Source organism: Prunus avium, chromosome 7, assembly GCF_965620075.1.
Source record: "Prunus avium chromosome 7, drPruAviu1.hap1.1, whole genome shotgun sequence".
Classification (NCBI taxonomy): Eukaryota; Viridiplantae; Streptophyta; class Magnoliopsida; order Rosales; family Rosaceae; genus Prunus; species Prunus avium.
The window spans coordinates 19,927,754-19,947,333 of NC_142290.1; the positions used below are offsets into that span (position 1 = coordinate 19,927,754).

At 43.9% G+C, this 19,580-nt stretch overlaps 2 protein-coding genes and 1 pseudogene across 2 annotated transcripts; 1 reads left to right on the forward strand and 2 right to left on the reverse strand.

Annotated features, from left to right (window-relative positions):
- Positions 1-2,360: 2,360 nt before the first annotated feature.
- On the reverse strand, positions 2,361-4,381 carry LOC110747596 (cocaine synthase pseudogene; annotated as a pseudogene).
- A 6,910-nt stretch (positions 4,382-11,291) lies between these two features.
- On the forward strand, positions 11,292-12,893 carry LOC148293086 (uncharacterized). The gene is made up of 4 exons (XM_088255887.1): positions 11,292-11,422; positions 11,535-11,675; positions 11,758-12,239; positions 12,317-12,893. Exons 1-4 carry the CDS (start codon positions 11,308-11,310, stop codon positions 12,749-12,751), a joined length of 1,173 nt encoding a protein of 390 aa, XP_088112013.1. The 5' UTR covers positions 11,292-11,307; the 3' UTR covers positions 12,752-12,893.
- Positions 12,894-13,004: 111 nt separating this feature from the next.
- Positions 13,005-18,872, reverse strand: LOC148293087 (uncharacterized). Its single transcript, XM_088244573.1, has one exon. It carries the CDS (start codon positions 18,870-18,872, stop codon positions 13,005-13,007), a length of 5,868 nt encoding a protein of 1,955 aa, XP_088100699.1.
- Positions 18,873-19,580: the final 708 nt, after the last annotated feature.

Sequence of the window (19,580 nt, forward strand, 5' to 3'; positions counted from 1 at the left end):
TCGTCTTTACTTAATAATAGACGACCCTTTTTATAAAAAAAAACCGTCATCTTTACATATAATAGACGACAGTTCTTTCAAAACAACCATGTCTTTACCAAAAAAAGGACACTTGATTTTTAAAAGACGACGCTTGTCATACCTGCTGTCGTTGTTTTTTGGTCAGATTTTAACTCTAAAGAAAAGCTTTTTAATAAGACGGCACTTTTTTATTTGTGTGCGTCGTTATAAAAAAATTCTCAACAGTATCTCCATTTTTTAGTTGTTTAAGTCACTTATCCACAACAGTTTTTTGTTACCATCGTCTTTTTAAAAACAACGACGGTTTTTTGTTCTACCGTCGTCTTTTTCTAGTCGTCTTTTGCCCTTTTTGTAGTAGTGTTTTGTTTTTCTCAACCCACACAAAAGAATAAAGTAAGACAAAAACACATTTATAACAAGATTTTTTTTTAAAAGGAATGGAATATAATAGTATATCATTAATTTGATGTGTGACCATGTGTTTAATTTGATGTTTTACATATATTATGTACTTCTTTGCATTATATTTGAATGAACTTGATTGTTTTAAGAAAAATAAGTAATATAACATATCTCCCACAAGAAAAAAAAAAAAAAAAATTAGCCAATCCCTACAAAAATTCCTAGTTCCGCCATTGCTAATCATCCAATTAAAAATACTCACAATTATACGAATCTATTGGAGTACAAATTTGTAAATACAGGATTGTTCCCACGAGGAATTAGGGGCTTATACAAATGTCCAATTTGAGTACGTATAGAACAATTATTTAACACAATCACACATGTAAGATACAAATCAAATACTAGGAATGAGTACAGAAAATTAAAAGAAATGAAACAAAAAAATAAACGAAGGGCAAACACAATCAAGATTTTGTATATCACTCCTTTACCAGCATGGTATCACTACTGTATCACCATTGTATCGCTTCTTTATCACCACGGGTACTGTAGCAGCGATTGATCACTTTTGGAAAGCGATCTATTTTTTTTGGCAAAGAGGAAATTCTCCGGATAACAACTAAACAATCAATTGCTTTTGGAAAGCAATCTATCGCTTTTTGGCATAGAGGAAATTATGAACTTCCTCTATTTTCAAGTTTCGACCTCTATCTCGTTTTTGACCTGTAACATTCAAACTGTTAATCCAAATTTTACATTCTTAATATGGTTGGATTCAGCATGGAAAAATGAAGAATTTAAAGTGGGCAAAATATCTAAAACTGATACAAAAGTGAGCAGAATTCAGTAACAAAGAACACTCACAATTTCAAACAACAAAAACAAACCAAAAAAGAGGGGAGGTGGTTAATGATTCAAAATGTAACCAAATTCTAATTTTAACAAATCAACAAATGTGATTAACAAAATATAATTTAATATGGTGACAAACACTAAGGTTTTCGGATTCGCTAAGTAAAGTGCATGTTTAAAGGGTAAAATGACCTTTTACACTACCTTTAAACGTGTTTCTTTACTCAGTGAATGCATGAGTGGCGTTTATATGGTAATTGGGGCGTTCATTTGGTAATTTACAATTTAAACATGCATTTTACCTTCCAAACCTCACCCTTGCGTTCGCGGAATAGAGCAAACATTTAAATGGTAACATGGTCTTTCTCACTACAAATTTAATAATTTTATAAAATTTACTAAAGAAAGAATTTATTACAAATTCTCAAAGAATTCATTGTAATAATACGATCCAACAAAAAAGACAAACGTGTCTCTTTATTCACTGATCGCATGAGTGGCATTTATATAGTAATCAAGCCGTTCATTGGGTAATTACTTTTTAAATGTGCCTTTTACCTTCCAACCATCCTAGCGTTAACGGAGTAAAAGAACCATTTAAATAGTAACATGGTCCTTCTCACTACTTTTACCCAGAAACACCTCTCTTTACTCACTGATCAAACATGTGGCGTTTATATGGTAATCAAGTCGTTCATTGTGTAATTATTATTTAAACGTGTCTTTTACCGAGCAATGGCCTAGAGAATTAGACGAGTATCTCTACAGCCAATGGGCATTTGGTCGTCAACTACCGAAGTAGGCTAGCCTACCCTCTCAACCGCAAGCATGAGAAGGAACCTTGTCTCCATTAGAGCGCGCCCTGTCCCCCTAAGATCATGCCCGTAAAAACTACTTATTACAATCCTCAAATAAGACATCAACAATAAAATCTGGAGGTTCCTTGAAGTAGTACACAGTGGTGCCAATATATCGAGCAAAGAGCACGGTTTGCTATACACCGTTGGCGGTTCAACGGACATGGATAAAACCATCTCCAATGATCTCGAAAGAATCACTCTTAAAAGAAACATTCGTGAAACCCCTATTTATTGCCAATGAAATGCCAACACATGCAACTAAAGCTTCAACATGAGCTGCAGAGAAAACATTGTCCAAAGCCATGGCGCAACCCGCCACAAAGTCACTTGCGGGATCTCGAACCACAACACCTACTCCGCCCACTGTAAGTCCAGGTTGCCAAGCCCCATCAAAACATTGATTTTCATACCTCCCATGTTCGGCTATATTATCAACATTGATAATAAATGCTCTTTATTATCAAAAGATTTTGGCCAATTGCTTTTCCACCGTACATAGAAGTGAAAAAATTTGCTCCTTAGTTTGGTTGTACCAGGGACATCAGTACTCAAATCAATCCAATATAAATAAAAAAGCAATCCATTCCAAAAGATTGAAACCCAATACACTCTCTCTAATATTTTATATGACACTTGATTACAAACTAGCTATTAGTCTGGTAGTATTTTAATTCATGCATGATACACAACTTATTTATTTATTTATTTTTAATCCACAGGAAGAGATAATTCACACCTTTTTCACATATTAGATTTCAACTTTATTGAAGACTTGATATCAAACTTTGTTTGTGCTGGGGTTGAGGGAACCAAATATGCAAGGAGCTCTTCGTTAGACTCAAATATGGCCATTTCTTGTTCATCAAGGGTCACCCAAGCTTCAATTCCATCACAAAACTTTGTATCCAACAACGCAATTACGTTCTTATAGCCGCCTTTGCTGGTGACCCACGTAGGTTTTCCCCATCCAAAGTCCATTTCATACAGAGGGAGCTTGCACAGACTTGTGGCCCAATAAAGATTGATGTCCTTAGTGCTCTTTAAAAGTTGGCCCCTCTCTCTAAGGCATTCAAACACTGCCAAGAATCCCTCCACACCTTTAAATCTGTTTGCCTTCTCATTGACAAAGTCTGTCAAACCTTTCCTCATCGTGCTCACCAACTCGTGTAATTGGGTCTCATCCTCTTTGAACAAGATTGGAAGTGGCCAAAACCAATTCCCCATGGCATTTTGTGGCAGCTCCGGGAGCATTCGCCGGCGCAAGTTTACCATTTGGAACAGAACTGTTGGGCTGATTGGAGTCCCAGGCTTAGAGTTATGAGAAGCAGCAATGGCACATTTTAAGATGATTGCCAAAACTAGTTGTACGTTTGTGGGGATGAAGTTTTGGACAACACCCTCAATTTTGGCCTTGAGACTAGCCATCTTTGAGACATCAAACACAAATCTCCTAGTAGTTAAATTTTCACTAGGCGTTTCCAAGGTATTTGAGATGGCCGGTAAGTCTCTAGACGGCAACAAATTTCCTCCATTAAACTCCGGCAACGCTAATCGCCCTCCAACTCCATCATCATATTGATCTTCATCACGATTTATGGCGGCCCATGTTCGCGCGAATTTGTAGAGCGAAGTTACATCTGCAATTTTGTGCATAGGAGATACTACAATAGCAATTCCTCCGCAGTTAAAAACATTGATTTGAACAAGTAAAAGAACTGACCCCAAGGCTACTTGAGCTGTTTCAGAATCGGTCTCGGGGATCAAGTGATTGACAAACTTGGGCTCTGGTTGTTGAAGATAATCTGCAAGCTGGCAGTTAACCCTAGCTTCCAAGAAATGAGCCCCTTCATCGTTGCACTCGATGAACGCAGGACCTTTGAGCCGGCCAGCCAATGGATAGAAGAGAACCAAAGTTTTGGATAGAGACTCTTGCAAGCGCTTAGAAGCTTTGGAAACAAAATCGGCACCATGCCAATGGTTGGTGTACAAAAACACGAGGGGTCCATATAACGTAGGAGGCAAAAGTTGATCCAAAAGAGAGAGCTTGAGAGTTTTAAGGTGATAAGGAGTTGGAGATGATGGCTTAATGATCTTTCTTGAGGTGATTTCGACAAGAGAATGGATAGAACTACCCATTTCTAATTGAATTAGAAAGACTCCCTCAAACTTTGGATTGGAACCAAGATTATATATATCCCTCAATAATTTAGCCCAAAGTTTGAAGTCTTATGCTTCCTTGTTGGTCCCTTTTTTGCATTTATCAGCATTTCGTAAAATCTTCACCATCCTAATAATCTAACCGTTTAAAACAAGACACATAATCAAACCTTAAAAAAAATTAATAAAAAATCAAATAACTTCAAATATTTAAAAATAAGATTAAAAAGTCACATAATATAAAAATTTAAAAACCAGAAATGCAACTTCTCCTCCCCACCCTTATCCTGGCCGGCCCCACCAACACCATCCACCATCTTTCTCCCCCAACCCACCCCAACACCACCCAAGCCGCTATACCATTCACCATCTCTCTCTCTCTCTCTCCCCCCCTCCTTTAATAATCTTTCTCTATATTCTTCACGGCCCCGCCTTAATTACCCCTAACCTTTCGTGAAGAAACCTATAGCCTCTCTCCCACCCACCTCGTGGAAAGGAAGTGGATTTTTCTTTTATGCTTTTTATTTAAACAAATAATTGTTAAATTTAAATAAATTTTCTGATAAAAAGGAAAATTAAATACTTATATTGTTGACATGTCATGTCTTTTAAACAATTAGATTATTAGGATGATTAAAATTTTGCGAAATGCGAGAAAATACGTAAACTCTAAATGTAGAGACTTGGGATACATGCTTCAATACTAACTACTGATGATGATTGAAAATGGAGGCTTCCATCCGTATCTCCCTAACATATGATAACTAAGTTATTATCTGTTCATAATCCAGACATAAAATGCAAACTGTGCGAGTTCTTAATTAGTTCACTGAACCGTCTCTCAAGAAAATTTGGAAAACCTCCTAAAATTAAGAATTTTTGTTGACTTTTTCGTTCAAAATAAAGTAAATACTCGGGATAAGCTTTCATTTTATTTTTTATTTTTTATTTTTTTTTTGGGTCAAGAGGGATAAGCTTTCTTAGAGCATCTACAATCATGCTCTCTATTTTTTAGTTAAAATTTAGCTAAAAATATATAAAAGCTATTTTAGGAGCTCTCTATAAAATTTTAACTCCAATCATACTCTCTAGTTTAGGAAGTCATAAATGCTATAACTCTTTTTTAATTGGTCAATCTTTATAAAAAAAAAATAATATAAAAAATAATTAGCACGAATTAAAGGTTTAAAATACTCATAAAATAAAGAAGCATTAAATCATAGGGAGCCACTATGAATTTTTTCTCTCTCTTCAAATTTAGGAGCACCTAGAAGTCTCCCTATTTTAGGAGGTGGATAGGGAGCATGGTTGGAGTTGTATTTTTCCAATTCCTCCCTAAAATTTGTCCGAGGAGATGGTTTAGGGAGCCCATTATGGATGCTCTTAGGTTATGGACATAGATAATACTTGTCTACTTTTGTAATAATAACACTGTCCACTTTTGCCAGGAAAATCTGGAATGCTTTGCGAAGCTTTCTGGATATTTCTATTCCATTAGGAAGATTTATGATTAAAAATGAGTTCTTATGTTGAAAACAAATATGCCAGCAAATAGTTATAAAAAAAAATTCCTATAGATAAAACACACAACCGCTCCCAATCATGCAAAATCCAGTGCACAATATTCCTTTTTTAATTTTAAAAAAGCGATAATATTTTATTGATAAAACATAATAAAGTACAAAGTAGCTATAGTGCCAAATATGAGGAAACTGAATAGAAGAAAGATAACTTAAGTTTCACTATTGAAACTGAACATTGTCTAAACGAGCAATTATTGTAAACCACTACACTAATGGGTCTTTTGCAAACACAGAGATTTTTGTTATAGAGAAGCATTAGACTTTGCTTAACCTCTTCCTCACCATTTTTTCTCTTATAATTTTCGTTTTCTTGCTACGTAATGTAATGCAAGATAAGACATCTTACGCTTCCTTGAATTTGTCAGCCTTTTTGTGTTTGTTTTTTTTTTCTTTTTGTCTTTTATTTAACCCTAAACAATCATCTTGACGGTCGGATTTGTTAGATTTTCAGGTCAAGCGCGCCACAAAGTTGACCAAAGATTTGTACGTGATGCTTCAGTACCAACTGATAATTTATTAATGGACCATATTTTTTATAAGCATTAGGCAGCTCATTGGACCCATTCTTCAAATTAGCTACCCTTCTACACACCCACCCATCTACTGGTTTACAATTTTTTTGAGCCACCCACCTCGTTCTCGTTTTATATCTTTTCGATCTTTCTTTTTCCTTTTGATCCCATTAATATCAGAGCACAAGCGTTCTTTTTCTTCTTCTTTTTTTGTTTTTGGTTACAAGCCCTTTATGTAAAAACCCTCGAAAATATTATAGTTGAAGAATATAGGGTTTAGTGTAAAATCCATGCATGTTTGTACTAATTTGATGAATATGCTAATTGGTGTCACCAAACAAATAAAAATATAAGCAAGGATATGGAATAGGTGACGAATCCAGCCGAATCCGGCACATGGTAAAGATAATAAAGCAAAGAAAAACAAAAACGAAAAACAAAAGAACTTGCAGCACAGGAAGTTCCAGCCCTCTAATGCAAGTACTTCTTTGCCTGTGCCTTCTCACATTAGAGATAATGCAAAAGTTCAGTGAGATATCCAACTCCAAGTTGAAAATGTCAAGTGTTGGATTATTATAGCAACCTCATATCATTCTCTAACTTGGACGCAAAATCCCACAATAACCAAAAACAGTTCTGCATCTTCCTATCTGATCAAAACAGATTTTAAACTTACAAAACTTGAAAAACACCAGTCGCAATGCAAACTAGGGCATCACTTGAAGTGCTCTTTTTCCCCTCCCTTCCTATTGTGTTAAACAGAACCATCCAGCGGAGCCATGCTGGTTCTGGTTCTGGTTCAGGGAGGGGTCAATGCAATGATCTTCCTTCAAAGCAATTTCTGCAGTTGTTCCTTATCCAAGCGAGTCTTGCAAGAAAATAGGAGTTCATATTGAGCTCCAAATATACGTTGGCGCTTTAGCCAAAAAAACTTCTTCTGCAATTCATGCGGTTGTGTCTTTATGACCAGATATTGTTTCTTGATTTCCATTTCAAACTGCTCTCTGGACTTTTTATCAATATGAGGTGATCGCAACACAGTATATAAGACTCGTGATTCAGGCAATGCAATCCTCCGTGTAGAAGGTGGAAGCCCCCACAAAAGGTTTGGCTGATGAAAAGATCGAATCACTACACATATCTTGGTCGCCATTACTTTCGGTGCTCTTTCTTTTTGGCTGACTCTTTTGAAAATCAATAAACAAATCCTAGTCAGAGGAATGACAGCAGGGTCTAAACTAAAAAATGATTTAAATAAAACAGAAAAGAATCCAGTCCTTCATGACAAATGTTGGGTATGAAAAGGAAAAAAAACCCACAGATCAGAGCATGTTCATATCTTTAACAATCTTTAACAAATCCTCAATTAAGCACTTTATGAAATCAAGAGAAACCCATCCATCAAGTCAGGCCTTTTTGAAGTACTCACAACTCTACTATGCTTCTGCAGAACTAAGTCCCAAACAGTCAAACATCTCTAGAAAAATAAAACCCCAAATCCCTAAAACGAAATAACATCAACCAGATTGTCATAGAAAATGTTGATGCTCTTTTTGGGAGAGGGTCAACTTAGGTAAAGACTTGGGTCTTCAGCAGTTTAGGTGGCTAGGACCTTCAGTATCTAGATACCCTGCAAAAGACAAAGAGGAAGAAACAGTCGTTAAGCTTCGGACACCGGTGTGGTGCCGGCCGAAGGCTCTCCGATGCTTAAGTCAGCTGTAAGTGGTAATTTTGACAGAGTAACAGTAAGAGTCAGAATTTAGTCCCCCCAGTTACCAGGGTATTGTTCCCTACTTATAAGGAAGTGAAAATGAGAGGTTTGTGTAGATTTCCGATGTGGGACTATGTCCAAGCGCTGTGGTGGCGACACGTGTCCTTGAGATTAGGTTCAGCAATTGGGACCTTCAGCAGTCGGGAGCCTTGGCAGGTGTCTGGCATCTTGGAAGAGTGTCTTCCTTCGGCAGGGGAGAAGGCAAGTCTGCCTTGGTGCTAGTTGTTTTAAGGCTGGACATGCTCGGTTAATTATGGTGTAAACAGTAGTCCCCCAAGTTCGCGGTCAAGAAGTAGCTTCTGGGTTGGGAACTTGTAAGTTTTTGCATAATTATGACCGAGCATTCCTAGGTTAGTATGAGTCGTAGGGCATTCCCTAGTCCCCCAAGTTGGCAACACAGAAGTTGCGTCAAGCTTCAAAAGTATGGCCTAGATGTTTTGGCTTATTCTTTTTTTTTTTTTTTTTTTTTTTTTGTTTTCTCTTTTTTTTTTTTTTTTTTTTTTTTTTTTTTTTTTTGTGGCTAGGTCAGCCAACAATCACCCCTCAAATTGCTTCTGCATGCTACCTACCGTTCGGCAGGTTTTTTTTTTTTTTTTTTTTTTTTTTTTTTTTTTTTTTTTTTTTTTTTTTTTTTTTTTTTTGTGACTAGGTCAGCCAACAATCACCCCTCAAATTGCTTCTGCATGCTACCTACCGTTCGGCAGGCTTTTTTTTTTTTTTTTTTTTTTTTTTTTTTTTTTTTTTTCTTTGGAAGTTCAAACTGTGTAGGAGATTTGGGAGGGAAAATGAAAAAGGTGCTAGGGTACTCTCATGGCCCAAGACTGGTACCTTTTGAGGATCTATAAATAAGAGTTTGGACTGGAGAAGGACTCACACTTGAGCTTTGAGGAAAAGGAAGTGAAGAGGAGAAAAGGTGGTTTACTCCGTGGTGGTTTAAACAAGGTTAGTTCCGTTTTTTTTTTTTTTTTTTTTTTTTTTTTTTTTTTTTTTTTTGGCTGGAGCCAAGGAGCCAAGTCCTCCTCAAGTTGATTCTGCGTGACACCTTCGGCAGGTTCAAAAACTCTTTTTTTTTTTTTTTTTTTTTTTTTTTTTTTTTTGATGGCTGGGTCAGCCAAGTGCTCCCTCACTTCCCAAATTGCTTCTGCACGTTGCCTACCGTTCGGCAGGTGCAAAAATTTTTTTTTTTTTTTTTTTTTTTTTTTTTTTTTTTTTTTTTTTTTGAGGGCTAGGTCAGCCAAGTGCTAGGCAAGTGAGCACTTCCAAATTGGTTCTGCATGTCACCTACCGTTCGGCAGGTTCAAATTTTTTTTTTTTTTTTTTTTTTTTTTTTTTTTTTGATGGCTGGGTCAGCCAAGTGCTCCCTCACTTCCCAAATTGCTTCTGCACGTTGCCTACCGTTCGGCAGGTGCAAAATTTTTTTTTTTTTTTTTTTTTTTTTTTTTTTGATGGCTGGGTCAGCCAAGTGCTCCCTCACTTCCCAAATTGCTTCTGCACGTTGCCTACCGTTCGGCAGGTGCAAAAAATTTTTTTTTTTTTTTTTTTTTTTTTTTTTTTTGAGGGCTAGGTCAGCCAAGTGCTCCCTCACTTCCCAAATTGCTTCTGCACGTTGCCTACCGTTCGGCAGGTGCAAAAATTTTTTTTTTTTTTTTTTTTTTTTTTTTTTTTGAGGGCTAGGTCAGCCAAGTGCTAGGCAAGTGAGCACTTCCAAATTGGTTCTGCATGTCACCTACCGTTCGGCAGGTTCAAATTTTTTTTTTTTTTTTTTTTTTTTTTTTTTTTTTTGATGGCTGGGTCAGCCAAGTGCTCCCTCACTTCCCAAATTGCTTCTGCACGTTGCCTACCGTTCGGCAGGTGCAAATTTTTTTTTTTTTTTTTTTTTTTTTTTTTTTGATGAATTCGAATTTGAATTTCAAAATGTGTAGGTACAAGAGATTTGGGAGGGAAGATGAAAGGGTGCTAGGGTTTTTCCGTGACCCAAGGCGTTGGTACCGTTGAGGATCTATAAATAGGAGCTTGGAGTGGAGAATGTCTCATACTTGAGGAAAATTTTGAGAAAGTGGGGAGGAGAAAAGGTGATTTCCGGCTAGAGACTTGGTGGTAGAGCATTGATCAGAAAGATTTCCGACTGGCTTTCCGTGGTGGTGCAAACAAGGTTAGACCTCCTTTGCCTTGAACTTTCAAATTGAATCGTCCTTTTTGTACGAACATGTTGAAGACTAGGATAAACACCTTGAGTATGAGTATGAACTTGATGAATCATCCTGAACATTGACATGAACTTGTTGAATGTATGCTTCGATCATTTTTGCATGTGCATTAGTTCCTTTTATTGTTTCTGCGAATTGTAGATGTCTGAGAGTTCTGATAGAGAAAGTCATGACCCCTTTGCCTTGGGCGGGGAAGATACCGAAAGTGAGAGTTCCCAGTCAGAGCCAAGCCTTTATGTTTGTTCAGAACGTGAGAGCTCCCAGACAGAGGGTGTTGTAGACGGCGCTATAGAGAGTAGGATGGTAGTATATGAGGGTGATAGGGTTGAGCCATCCGTTAGCTCTGGGTTGTCTTCATATAATAGGATGCAGAGAAATTACGAGGAGTTAGAGGCCGTATTTGACCGGGCCTTAGCCTGTGCTCATACAACCGAGGTGGGCTCGAGTAATCAGGCATCTCCATCTGGGTCTGTAGGCGTAGCTTTGGCTTCAGCGTCAGAGGGAGTGGATATACGGGTTGGTGTCCCATTGGCGAAGCGGAATTTTCTTACCGAAGTGAAGTTGGCCGAGCTTCGGGCGGATTATTGTGTTCCACCCTACGTAGGCTTGAGATTACCCAGTGCAGCTGATGTGGTTAGATATCCTTCAGATGGCTCGGTGTTGGTTTTTACAGGTATGTACCAGCATGGTTTCAGACTGCCGTTTCATCCTTGGGTCCAGATGATGTTGGCTAAGCTGGGGTATGCGCCGGGTCAATATAATCCTAACTTTTGGATTCTTCTTCACGGGTTTTACATTGCCTGGTGGTTGGTTGGGTTGGATGAGCCAACCTTTGAGCAGTTCATGTATTTATACTCAATTTCGAAGCAACAGGGAAGTTTTGGCTGGGTACAAGCTAATTGTCGAAAGGCGAAGGAGAGGGGTTATTTTATCAGTCATATGCCTACTACTCAGAAGACCTGGAGGAACAAGTGGTGTTTGGCTTATGGTGGCTGGGAGTGTCCGCCAGGGAAGGTCATTGCCAAACATATTCCTACCCACTTCCAGTCTATAGGTTCTTGGCCCCATCCCTTAAGACTGAGTGTTGTTTTGTTGTGTTTCTCTTGATTCTCCATTGTTGCTTGTGCAAGTGTAAATGGCTGAGTAGTGTGTAACATTTGCTGCAGGTTCGGTGAAGTGGGGGTCTATCTCCAAGGAGCAAGAAGACGAGGTTGAGAAGGTGAGGTCGCTGTTGTCAGAGACCGAGCGTGAGTGCCGAAACTTGGTCACCCAGAAGAATTTGCTTGAGTCCGGACTTCTGCAAGGAAGTAAGTATCTAGGTTACTTTGGTTGTTTGTCTTCTGATTCCTTTTTATAGGTACTTAGGTCATCTTAGTTTTTGATGTGCAGTGGCAGGTATTGTAAAGGGCAGTACGAAGGTTGTGGATATTGATGAGGCCGAGATGCAGAAGCGGCTGAGAGAGTCTCGGGCCAAGACAGCGGAGAAGGGGGGGAGCCAGCCGGCGACTGGGAAGCGGTCCAGGGGTGATGATGAGGGGCTAATTGCCGACGTGCTGGGGAGGAGGAAGGCATTGGAGGAAGCTCACCGGAGTGTGATGGGGACGGAGCCTAGGATGCCTTCTTATAACCTGCAGGCGCCACCGAAGTTGCCCTTCGGTATTGATGATGTGTTTGCTGAAGGGGTGGAGAAGGTGGACTTTTTCAAGATGCGTCGGCAGAAGAAAGAGGCGAACCTAGCCATGCATCGTCAGGAGATACCTCTGGTGAACGTCTTCCTGGAGGGCGTGAAGAGTGACCCTGAGGCTTTGGCCAAGACGCAAGCTTCTAACTTTGCAGATCGGGCCCAGAAGACGATTCTCACGTCTGCTTATGTGAGTGAGCTGTTTATGAATTTGTGCTTATCTTTCTAGTTTTTTTTTTTTTTGACTAATGATGCTTTGTGTTGTAGGCCTTTGGCGAGATGTATGTTAACATGGCTAAGGCAGATAAGGAGATTCAGAGGTTGAAAAAGCGTGATGAGCTGGCCAAGAGCAAGATGGCGGAGGCACAGGAGGCTATCCGAGAAAGGAATACCCTGCTGTTGCAGAAGGCGGAGTTGGCCAAAGAGGTGGAAGAGCTGAAGCGGTCGAAGGCTGAAGAGGTAGCTGCTGCCCGAGCCGAAGCGGCCGAGGAGTTCTGGTCGTCCGAGGAGCTGAGGAGCTACATCATGGACCGGTTGGTGGATGAGCAGCTTCGCTGGGAGAAGAGATTGGCGAGGTTCAACCCTTCGGTTGAGATCAAATTTGATACCAGTGGCCAATCTCCAACATCTAGTCCTACTGCTGATGACACTACCGCTGTGCCGGAGTCGGAGCTAGGCCCTGCGGATGCCGCTTCTGCCTAGACTTGAAGGCGTCGTCTTCCTTTCGTTTGTATTTGCTATGTATGAACAATTTGCCTTGCTTGGGGCACGTGTATGTTGATTTGCTATGATATTACTTGTTGTCTTTTGATATCGGTTGTACTTAGCAAAAATGGTAATCATGTGATTGGTAAGAATTAGCCAAGGTCAGGCATTATATTAGATAAATATCGTAAGGCAAAAGGTACAAGAGATAAATATCAGTAAAACATGTTGTCCTAGGGTCGAGGTGTGTTTACTTATAGTAGTACTTGAGGTGGTCAGCATTCCAAGGATGAGGCAAGGTCTTGCCCTTGGGATCGCGAAGCTGATAAGTGCCGGGTCGGCAAACTTTTGTAATCTCATAAGGGCCTTCCCACGTGGGGCCCAGGGTACCTTCAGTAGGGTTCTTGGTAGCCAAGGAAACCTTGCGTATGACCCAATCCCCTGCCTTGAATGCACGGGGTTTGACCCGGGAGTCGTAGTACTTGGCGATGCGCTGTTTGTATGCGACGTTGCGCATGTTGGATTGGTCACGAAGCTCATCAATGAAGTCGAGGTTTAGTGCTAACTGCTCGTCATTGGTTTCGGCATCATAAGTGGAGGTTCGGTATGTGGGCTGGCCAATTTCCACTGGGGCCACGGCTTCGGTACCAAAGGACAGAGAGAAAGGTGTTTCTCCTGTGGAGGTACGGAAGGTGGTGCGGTAGGACCAGAGGACCTCTGGGAGTAACTCTGGCCAGGACCCTTTGGCTTTGTCAAGCTTGGTCTTCAGGGTTTTCTTGATGATTTTGTTCACAGCTTCGACCTGGCCATTGGACTGAGGATGGGCTGGGGAAGCGAAGCAAAGACGTATCTTGAGGTTGGAACAAAATTGCTTGAACTTTGCGTTGTCAAATTGCCGGCCATTGTCTGTGACGATGGTGTGGGGGATGCCGAAGCGACATACGATGTTCTGCCAAACGAACGTTTCGATGCGAGCTGCAGTTATGGTAGCTAAGGCTTCAGCTTCAACCCACTTGGTGAAGTAATCTACGGCAACAACTGCGTGCTTGACCTGGCCCTTGCCCTCAGGCATAGGTCCAATGAGGTCAAGTCCCCATTGGGCAAATGGCCAGGGACTGACCATGGGGGTTAATGGCTCAGCTGCGAGCTGTGGTATGTTGGCAAATCGCTGGCATTTGTCGCACTTCTGGGTGAAGGCCTGGGCATCAGTGTGAACTGAAGGCCAGAAGTATCCTTGCCGAATGGCCTTGTGTGCTAGTGAACGAGCGCCTGAATGATTGCCGCAGATGCCCTCATGGATCTCCCGAAGGACGTAGTTGCCTTCCTCTGGGGTAAGACATCGAAGGTAAGGAAGACTGAAACCACGCTTATATAGAGAGCCATTGATGATCAGGTATCGAGCAGAGCGATAACGAACACGTCGTGCTTCAGCAGGATCAGTAGGTAGTGTCTGGTTTTGCAAGAATTGAAGGATGGGGTCCATCCAAGTAGTGCTGTGATCAATGGTACAGATGAGTGGGGTTTGTGTGCTAGGGCGGTCCAGGAACTCGATGTGAATGTTTCGGCCGCTGCCCTGGTCTAAGGCCGAGGCTAGCCTAGCCAAAGCATCAGCATGGCTGTTCTCCGATCGTGGTACCTGGCTGATGAGATAAGCGTCAAAAGTAGTCAACATGTGGCGACTATGTTGAAGGTATGCAGTCATAGAGATGTCTTTGGCAGTGAAGTCCTGGTTGACTTGGTGAACAACGAGCTTGGAGTCACTGAATATTTGGATTTGTTTAGCGCCCATCTCCTTGGCTAGCCGAAGGCCAGCTAGGAGTGCTTCATACTCGGCCGCGTTGTTGGAAGCGTGGAATTGAAAGCGGAGGGCATACTCAAGGACAACCTTATCTGGGGAGATGAGAACAAGGCCAGCTCCACAACCATGGGCATTGGAGGAGCCATCCACGTACAATGTCCACGAGGGCTGAGTAAGGTCGAGGGTGCCATGGCTGGCGACGTGAACCAGATTCGATGGAGGAGTGGGCCCTGCAGGTATGACCTGGGGGGTGACCAATGCCCGGGGTTCTGTGAGCTCAGAGATGAAGTCGGCGACCGCCTGACCCTTGGTAGCTGGGCGAGGCTTGTAGTGGATATCGAATTCGCCAAGCTCGATGGCCCACTTGACTAGCCTACCGGAAGTCTCTGGTTTCTGCAGTACTTGTCTGAGTGGTTGGTTGGTTAGGACATGAATGGTATGTGCCTGGAAATAAGGTCTCAGGCGTCTGGCGGATACTACTAAGGAAAACGCCAGCTTCTCGATGTCTGGGTACCGAACCTCAGCATCCTGTAAAGCCTTGCTAACGTAATGCACTGGATGCTCAGTACCTTCATGTGGTCTGATGAGTACAGAGCTAACCGCTGTAGCTGAGATGGATAGGTAAATCGTGAGGATGTCTCCGGGTTCAGGGGTTGATAACAAAGGGGCCCGACTCATGTATTCCTTGAGCTCGTTGAAAGCTTTGTCACACTCTGGGGTCCAGGTGATGTGACGCTTAGTGCCCTTAAGAGCTTTGAAGAAGGGGGCGCATCGATCAGTAGCCTTGGAGATAAACCTGGTGAGTGCTGCGACGCGCCCGGTAAGGCTCTGGATGTCTTTGACTGTCGTCGGTACCTTCATGTCCAAGATAGCTTGGATCTTCTCTGGATTGGCCTCAATGCCCCGCTGGCTGATCATGAAGCCAAGGAATTTGCCCGAAGCCACGCCAAATGCGCATTTGGTGGGATTGAGTCTCATCCTATATTGCTTCAGGATGGCAAACATAGCAGATAGGTTAGGGATATGCTGATCAGCGGTACGGCTCTTGACTAGCATATCATCGACATAGACCTCCATGGTGTTGCCGATCAATGGGGCGAAGAGGCTGTTCACTAGGCGCTGATAAGTGGCACCAGCGTTCTTGAGGCCGAATGGCATTACCTTATAACAATAGAGGCCGCGATCTGTAATGAAGGAGGTGTGGGCCTGGTCGTCAGGGTGCATGAAGATTTGGTTGTACCCGGAGTAGGCGTCCATGAAGCTAAGAAGGGCATGGCCTGCTGTGGCGTCCACGAGTTGGTCAATCCTAGGTAGAGGGAAGCTATCCTTCGGACATGCCCGATTGAGGTTGGTGTAGTCTACACACATGCGCCAGCCTTTCTTTGGCTTCCTAACCATGACCACGTTAGCTAGCCAAGTGGGGTAGTCTACTTCTTTGATAAAGCCGATGCTGCTCAACTTGTCCACCTCCGCCTTCATGGCCTCGTATCTCTCTGGGTCGTAGGCCCGACGCTTCTGCCGAACGGGTCGGACTGCGGGATTAATGCTCAGCCGATGGGATATAACGTCTGGTGATATGCCAGGCATGTCATTGTAAGACCAGGCGAAGACCTCAGAGTTGAGGCGGAGGAAGGCGACAAGGTCAGAGCGAAGCTCTGGTGAGAGGGAGGTGCCGATTCGAACTTGCCGGTCTGGGATGTTGTCATGGAGAGTAACCAGCTCAAGGTCTTCCACAGGTTCGGCCAGCTGGGTGACAGATTCCTCCCTGGGGTCTTCAGGTCGTTCAGTGCCAGCTCGAGGAGGGGCTGGGGCCTTGGTTACTGCTAGGGCCTCACCCCTATGTTGGTGGTTGGTGGACTTCACTGCTGAGGCATAGCAGCTTCGGGCGCCAAGTTGGTCGCCGCGCACCATGCCTGTGCCATGGGGGGTGGGGAACTTTAGTAGTAACATATGAGTGGAGACGAATACCTTCATTTTTGCTAAGGCTGGGCGTCCAAGGATGACGTTGTATGCCGTGGGGCAGTTGACGATGAGGAAGGGAGTGGTGATCGTTGCTCGCTGGGGTGCTGAACCAATGGAGATAGGGAGGTGGATGCTCCCAATAGGCTGGACAACATCGCCAGAGAAGCTCACCAGAGGTGTGATGCTACGGTCCAGCAAGTGAGTAGGGACTTGGAGTTCGTTGAAAGCTTCAGCAAACATCACACTGACCGAGCTGCCAGTGTCCACCAGGATACGCCCAACATCGAAGTTAGAGATGTCCGCCCGGATGATGAGTGGGTCGTCATGAGGGAAAATGACACCACGCTCCTCTTCCTCGCTAAAGGTAATGGGGGCCCAGCCTAATTTATGGGTCTTCGGCAAGCGTCCCTGCTCGGTGCTGAAGACCTGGTGCGCATAGGTGGAGCGGACATAATGTTTGATGGAGTTATTGGAGGTTCCAGCCAATGTAGGGCCACCACTAATGGTAGAGATCATGTTGATCTGTCGTTGGTGTGGGTTAGGTGGGGCTGGGTGGTTGTGCACGTACTTGTCTAGCTTCCCTTCCCGGATGAGGCCTTCAATGATGTTGCGCAATGTGATACAAGATTCGGTATCATGGCCAGTGAACTGGTGGAATCGGCAGAAGACGCCTGTGTTCGGCATAGGCTTGTTGGGCAGTCTCCGAGGGGGAGGTTTGGGTATAATGGGGGCTTCCTGGACCAGAACATTCTCATAAGTAGTGTTCAACGTGGTGAATACCTCGAACCTGGGCTTCGGCTCAAAAGGGAGTGGGGCACGACCACTTGGCCTGGGAGGGTGGCCTCCGCGGGGCTGATGGCGGTTGTCGTGTCTGCTACGCTTCTCGTTGTTGAAGGTATGCTGGTGGCTGTCTTTCCTCTTAGGGTACTGGGTACCCTGGTGGTCAGGAACGGGAGCTGAATGGTGAGGTTTGGCCGGGGTGGGTGCTGAAGCAGATGGGGAATTACCGAAGGTGCTCCTCGACTGGTTGGCTGGGCCACGTTTGGTGTTAAAGTACTCGGCCTTGGCGTGAATAGCTGCTTGCTTCATCAGCTCCGCATATGTGTTCCATGGGTTGCTGTGGACTAGGTAGCGGAAGTTGGATTCTCTAAGGCCACTTTTGAAAGCGCCGAATGCAGCTCGATCGTCGGTGTCTGGGCAACGAGAGTACTCGTGGCTGAAGCGGGCAGCATACTCCCGAAGGGGTTCGTCCTCACCCTGCCGAAGCATGTACAGATCGTCAGCGGAGTAGAGGCGATCGGTCTGGATCATGAAATGGTCCAGGAAGGTCTGCTTCAGACTGTCGAAGGAGTTGATAGTGCGGGGGTTCAGCCGGTAAAACCAATTCAGAGCTGCGCCACTGAGGGTGGAAGGGAAAAGGAGACACATGCCCTCATCACTAAGGCCCTTGCATCCGAGGGCGGACTGGAAGGAATGGATATGGGTAAGGGGGTCCTCTGTGCCTGCGTAAGAGGCAATACGAAGTGGCTGAATGTCCTTCTCTTGATGATAATTGAGGATGCGTTCGGTAAAGGGCCCAGGGCGAGGTTTAGCCCAGAGAGGCTGGTGGCTGCGGTGTTGCTCACTCTCCAGGCGCCGGACCTTCTCAAAGAGGAGGCGCATGGCTGGGTCAGCATGCGGAAGAGCATTGGGTGCCGAAGACCTGAAGTGTTGGGTGGGTTGGGGAGGGTAATCCTCCCATTGTTCGAAGTCTTCGGAATGGTAGGTCTCCCAGTCTTCGGGGTTGCGAGGTTCCCAGTCGTCCGAGTCCCCCACTCCTTCTTGGGTAAGCACGCGGGTTGGCTTTGGTAGGGGACCGAGGTGCGTCACCCTTGGGTCACTGAGGTCGACATTGATGGGGATAGGCTTCTTCCGCTTCTCTGAGATACGGTCCCGGCAATCTTTGTAGATTTTGGTTGGGCTATGGGGCCGATCTCTTGGTGGGGAGATGTGGAGGGGTCGCGACTTGGTCATCTCCGGATGAAGATGGCCTTTGCCTTTGTCAGGCCTCGACTGGATGGGGGCGCTATGACGGGAGATGGCATGTTGGTTCGGCAGGGTGTGCTCGACATCCTGGGTGAGGTCTTGCTGGATAAATCGATGGCGAGTGTTCTCCACATTGCGCTTTAGGGCTCGGCAATCGTGCTCCAGCTCAACATTCTTAGTGCGAAGATGTTCGTAGTTTTCTGACATCTTGACTACACTAGCGCGGAGGCGTTCCACCTCTGCCTGGAGATCCCCCTCTGCCGAAGGTTTCTTTCGGGAGGAATCCCCACGGGGTGTGGGGCGCTGGGTAGCATGGCTAGCCTCGCTCACCATAGTGGAGTGTGGGGTGTGGAAGAGGCGACGGGGCCTGATAGGGGAAGGAGCCAGCTGGGCTGGTAGAGGGAGTTGGGATTCAGAAGTCGGTTCCCACAGACGGCGCCAAACTGTTGATGCTCTTTTTGGGAGAGGGTCAACTTAGGTAAAGACTTGGGTCTTCAGCAGTTTAGGTGGCTAGGACCTTCAGTATCTAGATACCCTGCAAAAGACAAAGAGGAAGAAACAGTCGTTAAGCTTCGGACACCGGTGTGGTGCCGGCCGAAGGCTCTCCGATGCTTAAGTCAGCTGTAAGTGGTAATTTTGACAGAGTAACAGTAAGAGTCAGAATTTAGTCCCCCCAGTTACCAGGGTATTGTTCCCTACTTATAAGGAAGTGAAAATGAGAGGTTTGTGTAGATTTCCGATGTGGGACTATGTCCAAGCGCTGTGGTGGCGACACGTGTCCTTGAGATTAGGTTCAGCAATTGGGACCTTCAGCAGTCGGGAGCCTTGGCAGGTGTCTGGCATCTTGGAAGAGTGTCTTCCTTCGGCAGGGGAGAAGGCAAGTCTGCCTTGGTGCTAGTTGTTTTAAGGCTGGACATGCTCGGTTAATTATGGTGTAAACAGAAAACATAACTACAAAAAACAAAAACAAAAAAGATGGGGAAATCATATAACATATAAACAAAGATTTCACATCAGATTTATAGATTATGTACAAAAAGT

Excerpts from the sequence above, each read along its gene's own strand:
- LOC148293086 (XM_088255887.1), top strand. The coding sequence starts at position 11,308 with ATGCCTACTACTCAGAAGACCTGGAGGAACAAGTGGTGTTTGGCTTAT. Across the intron at positions 11,676-11,757 it reads GTCCGGACTTCTGCAAGGAA|TGGCAGGTATTGTAAAGGGC; the intron begins GTAAGTATCTAG and ends TTTGATGTGCAG. Across the intron at positions 12,240-12,316 it reads CGATTCTCACGTCTGCTTAT|GCCTTTGGCGAGATGTATGT; the intron begins GTGAGTGAGCTG and ends TTTGTGTTGTAG.
- LOC148293087 (XM_088244573.1), bottom strand. The coding sequence starts at position 18,872 with ATGGTGAGCGAGGCTAGCCATGCTACCCAGCGCCCCACACCCCGTGGG.